Below are 4,275 nucleotides of genomic sequence, written 5' to 3'. Positions count from 1 at the left end.
TGTTGTTTTCATGCCAAGAGGAGCTGTAAACAAACCCCCATCATCTGTAGAATCAAGAATATCGACAGAGGAGGAGGAAGCTGGTTGTGTGTGTCAAAAGTTGTCCACATGATGACCCCCCTCTTCCTCCTCCTCCTAATGAATGACATGGATTTTGGCTCTCCAACTCCCACATGTTCTACCCACCCATACGCTGGTCTAAAAGCCTAAAGATGACAAGGCCATTCAGGAATACCATTGCAGAAGCAATGCTTGACTTCCAGTGCCTGTCACCAGCACCAGACAAAATCCATACAATTTTCTACCACAAATACAACAGCAGCAGCAGCAGCAGCAGCAGCAGCATTAATCAAACACACAACCCTCACACTGAAGAAGTGGTTTGGCTTACTGAGTCACTTAGGTGACTAAACCACCTCTTTCTACATCTATAAACACATACGCGACAGCCATAGCCATCAACCCACTGTAATGTCAGCAAGCATCAAAATCTCTTCCTCGCAAGAATTGACAGCCTTTTGGTCCCTTATATCTATCCCCAGCTCTTCCTTTGCATCATTCAATTCGGGCTCCCACCAGCAATGCAGGAACTCTGTGATCTCAAGGTTCATGTCAATGAGCAGCACACCTTCCTCCTTCATCAGGTACTCATTCCTCAACCCACACATCATGTGGTGTCGTCCAGCTTTCTCTCCTTCACTTCTGGCAATCTAAGTCTTCTATTGCAGAGAGTCATATGTTCCTTCTCGGGCAAGCTGAAGGAGATGGTGAGCCAAGAGAGGCAGAGAAGCCAGCCAAAGGGCTCAGGAGTTGGGATAATGGAGTTTCCAGGAGGAGCATGTGGTTTTGAGCTGGTGTCCAGATTCTGCTACAACAATGGGAGCATCGCCATGACGCCATCCAACATCTGTCTCCTCCACTGCTCCGCCATTCTTCTTGAGATGACTGAAGATGTCTCCTCCTGCAATCTTTTGAGGCAGACGGAGACCTTCTTGGATGGAGTGTTCCACTGGACATGGAATGACGTCCTAACAGCTTTGAAGAGCTGTGAGCCCTTCTTCCCAACTGCCGACTCCTGTGGCCTACTCCAGAAGCTCGTCTCATCCCTCCTGGCAAAGATAGCGGCCAATTCAGAGATGATGCCACTCCTGTCGGCAACGCCATTTCCGTCATCTTCATCTTCTTCCTCCTCGCCTGATACCTCTGGTTTCAGGTGCTCCTCATCTACCAAGACCCCCGAGCCGATGAAGCCTTGTTCCAACAGGGAATGGTGGTTCGATGACCTCACCATCTTGGCACCCAGCACCATAGAAAAGATCATGAAGACCCTCGGAGCTTATGGTACTGACAACAAGAACCTCGTCCTGACCAGGTTTCTCTTGCATTACCTCAAGACGGTGGTCCAGAGGCCATGCTCTGGCGTCGGATGCGGGAACCTTGGTCACTGTAAGGAAGAGTACGGTGGTCTTGCCGACACTGCAGTCCATGGAGTGGCGCTGATGGGAAGAACAGCTTTCTCCTGCAGAGGACTGTTCTGGGTGCTGAGGGTGGTCTCAGGCCTGGGCCTCAGCAAGGAATGCAGGCAGAAGCTGGAGAGGCTGATGGGACTCGTGCTCGACCAGGCTACACTGGATGATCTCTTGGTGTCAGGGCACGATGGAGGTGTCTATGATGTCAACCTGGTGCTGAGGTTGGTTAGAATATTCGTGAGCACCGAGGAGGGTGGTGGCGCCTCCTCGCAGAGGATGAAGAAGGTAGGGAGGTTGACCGACAAGTACCTGGGGGAGATCTCTCCTGACCAGAGCTTGAAGGTATCCAAGTTTCTCGAGGTGGCTGAGAGCCTCCCGGATTCAGCTCGAGACTGCTTTGATGGAGTCTACAGAGCTTTGGACATCTACCTCGAGGTAAGAAAATGGCACCTGTGGCTTTCGCTTGCATTATTGATTTCTCTGCAATTCCTGATTGAAGAACTCATGCAACTGCAAATCTTTTCCCATAAACAGTTCATAATTCAGGCATGTCCTCAATTAGATTTGTTGTCTGCTATATTTCTGCTCTCTGCCACTGGATCTTGAATGAGTCTAGAGAAAGTTTCACGTGGGCATGATTGGTGGGTGGAAAAGGGTTCTTCAGCTCCCCAATCATCTTCTTCCTCCCCTTTTTTTGGAATTGACAGGCCATCTGTGCCTGCCTTTTTGTGATGCTTTTTCCTGTAGCCATGATCGTTGGGTGGCTGGCTACATGGTCCATAAACAGTGAAGAAGATGCCATTCCAGTGCTACACTTGCAGATTCGAAGAACATGTTCTGAGAGTTAGATTCCTGTTGTGTTTTACTGTGATCTAGCATCTGAATCGTGGAGCTCGTGTTGTGGCAGTCACACCCAACGCTCTCCACCGAGGAGCGGACAAGGCTGTGCGGATGCCTCAACTACGAGAAGCTCACACTCGAGGCCTGCAAGGACCTGGCAAAGAACCCACGGGTGCCGCCGGGAGTCGCCGTCCAAGCGCTGGTCTCGCAGCACTCCAAGTTGATCATCGGAACCGACGTGGCCGAACCGTCGCGGACGCCGGCCGCCTCCCCGGAGTCGCCGCATGAGAAGCAGCAGCTCAAGCTCAGCCTTCAAAGGATGCAGTGCAGGGTGAAGGAACTGGAGAAGGCGTGCAGGAACATGAAGGGCCAGATGTCGAAGATGGTGAAGACCAAGTCCATGAACCACAGCAACAGAGGAATGCCAAGGCTCTGTTGACATGGATACACCACAATGTAGAGTTGTGTTTTTTTGTGAGAGATTGTAAATTTGTAGGGATGAGGTTTATGATTTGGGTTTCAGCTACCATTTCACATCGGAACATCTGTCGAACACCATCAGAGGAATCTGTAAAGCTTATATGATTGTTCTTACTGTGAATTCTTATCATCATCTGATGCATGTGCAGGTCTGTTGAAACATCATCATCAGGAAACATTCCTAGCTGAATTGAAGGATGGCTCATCATACAGACATCTCTGGACAGAACTTTGTCTGATAGATCACATGATGAAAGGAAGGAAAGAGTCGAGAGATAATGTCAATGCCACATAGTACAAGGTTTGTGTGTCTTCATGGGGCCATCAACCTGCATTCATCTTTAATTTAAAGCTTTGCATAGGTACATCTGTACTTACCAAGCATTCAGCTCCTTCTTTATTCATCCATCAAATCTGATCTCCCACAAAACCTTGTGCCATCCTGCACCAAACCATCATCTGGTTTCTCTACTGCAGCAAAAACCACCATACATCCTTGACAACAGCTGAAAGCTATCAATTGTGGGCTACTGGTCTCCGTTCTCGGGAGCTCCAATTAACAAACAGTAATGCTACTTTATATTTGTTTAAGTGCTACACAAATGCCAATGTGGGTTGCTGGTAGTGACAGTAGCCCTTGTTTGATGCCTCTGCAAGAGCAAAGCTGTCTTTTGAGGCTTTTTCCACAGGCTTTGAACCCTAAAAACTTGTGATCATAAAGATGGACAAAAAACCAACAGAACTATAATGTATTCTACTAATCCAACAGAGAGTAACCCATAACATGGATCGACTATAAACAACATTAAGAGGTCTGATGCCTAAAGCTTTGTTTTCTGTAGCTCTTCTGGATATATCCGAGCAACAAAATCAACAGCAGCAACTTGCAGGTGCATACAGATGCCTAACCTAACTTGGATTGGTCCATCATGTGCTAGATTAGATTCTTCGGTGGGGGTAACAAAGAAAGAAAAAGAAGAGATGCCACTGCAAATTAGCTTATATTATGGATATAGATGATTGGAAAGTTTCACGAGTAAGAAAATGGATGTGTCCGATGAAGCCAGAATCTTCATAAACAAACAGATAGATAGATAGATAGATAGATAGCTAGATAGATAGAGAGCAGAGCTTCTGAATGCTGCTAAAGAAGAAGATGGAAACCATATGCACGTGTAGAGGCCTGCAACTTGGCACCATGCTGGTTGTATAGGTCGATCTAACTACAGTTGCAAAGATCACACTGAGCCATTATTAATGGGCCAACAATGAGAGATCAAAGGAGGAGAAGAAGAGATCCAACATCAGCTCATGAGGAAAGAAAAGAGGGAGGGAGAAGAGAATAGCAGTGTCATTATGCAAGAACAACACAGTTGCCTATCTTCAATGCACATAAAAGATGTATAAGAAGAAGTGTTTTGAGGATATATGATACGATAGCATGCGACCGTAACATATTTTGAGAACAGTTGAAGAAACCTTACAT

At 47.0% G+C, this 4,275-nt stretch overlaps 1 protein-coding gene across 1 annotated transcript; it reads left to right on the top strand.

The window, feature by feature from the left end:
- The first annotated feature begins 370 nt into the window (after window positions 1-370).
- Window positions 371-2,922, top strand: LOC135583505 (BTB/POZ domain-containing protein At3g19850-like). The gene is made up of 3 exons (XM_065142157.1): window positions 371-644; window positions 729-1,904; window positions 2,377-2,922. Exons 1-3 carry the CDS (start codon window positions 582-584, stop codon window positions 2,746-2,748), a joined length of 1,611 nt encoding a protein of 536 aa, XP_064998229.1. The 5' UTR covers window positions 371-581; the 3' UTR covers window positions 2,749-2,922.
- Window positions 2,923-4,275: the final 1,353 nt, after the last annotated feature.

This window comes from Musa acuminata, chromosome BXJ3-3 (assembly GCF_036884655.1).
Source record: "Musa acuminata AAA Group cultivar baxijiao chromosome BXJ3-3, Cavendish_Baxijiao_AAA, whole genome shotgun sequence".
NCBI classification, from domain to species: Eukaryota; Viridiplantae; Streptophyta; class Magnoliopsida; order Zingiberales; family Musaceae; genus Musa; species Musa acuminata.
Note: the sequence above shows the minus strand (reverse complement) of the source record. Positions and strands in the feature narration are given on the sequence as shown.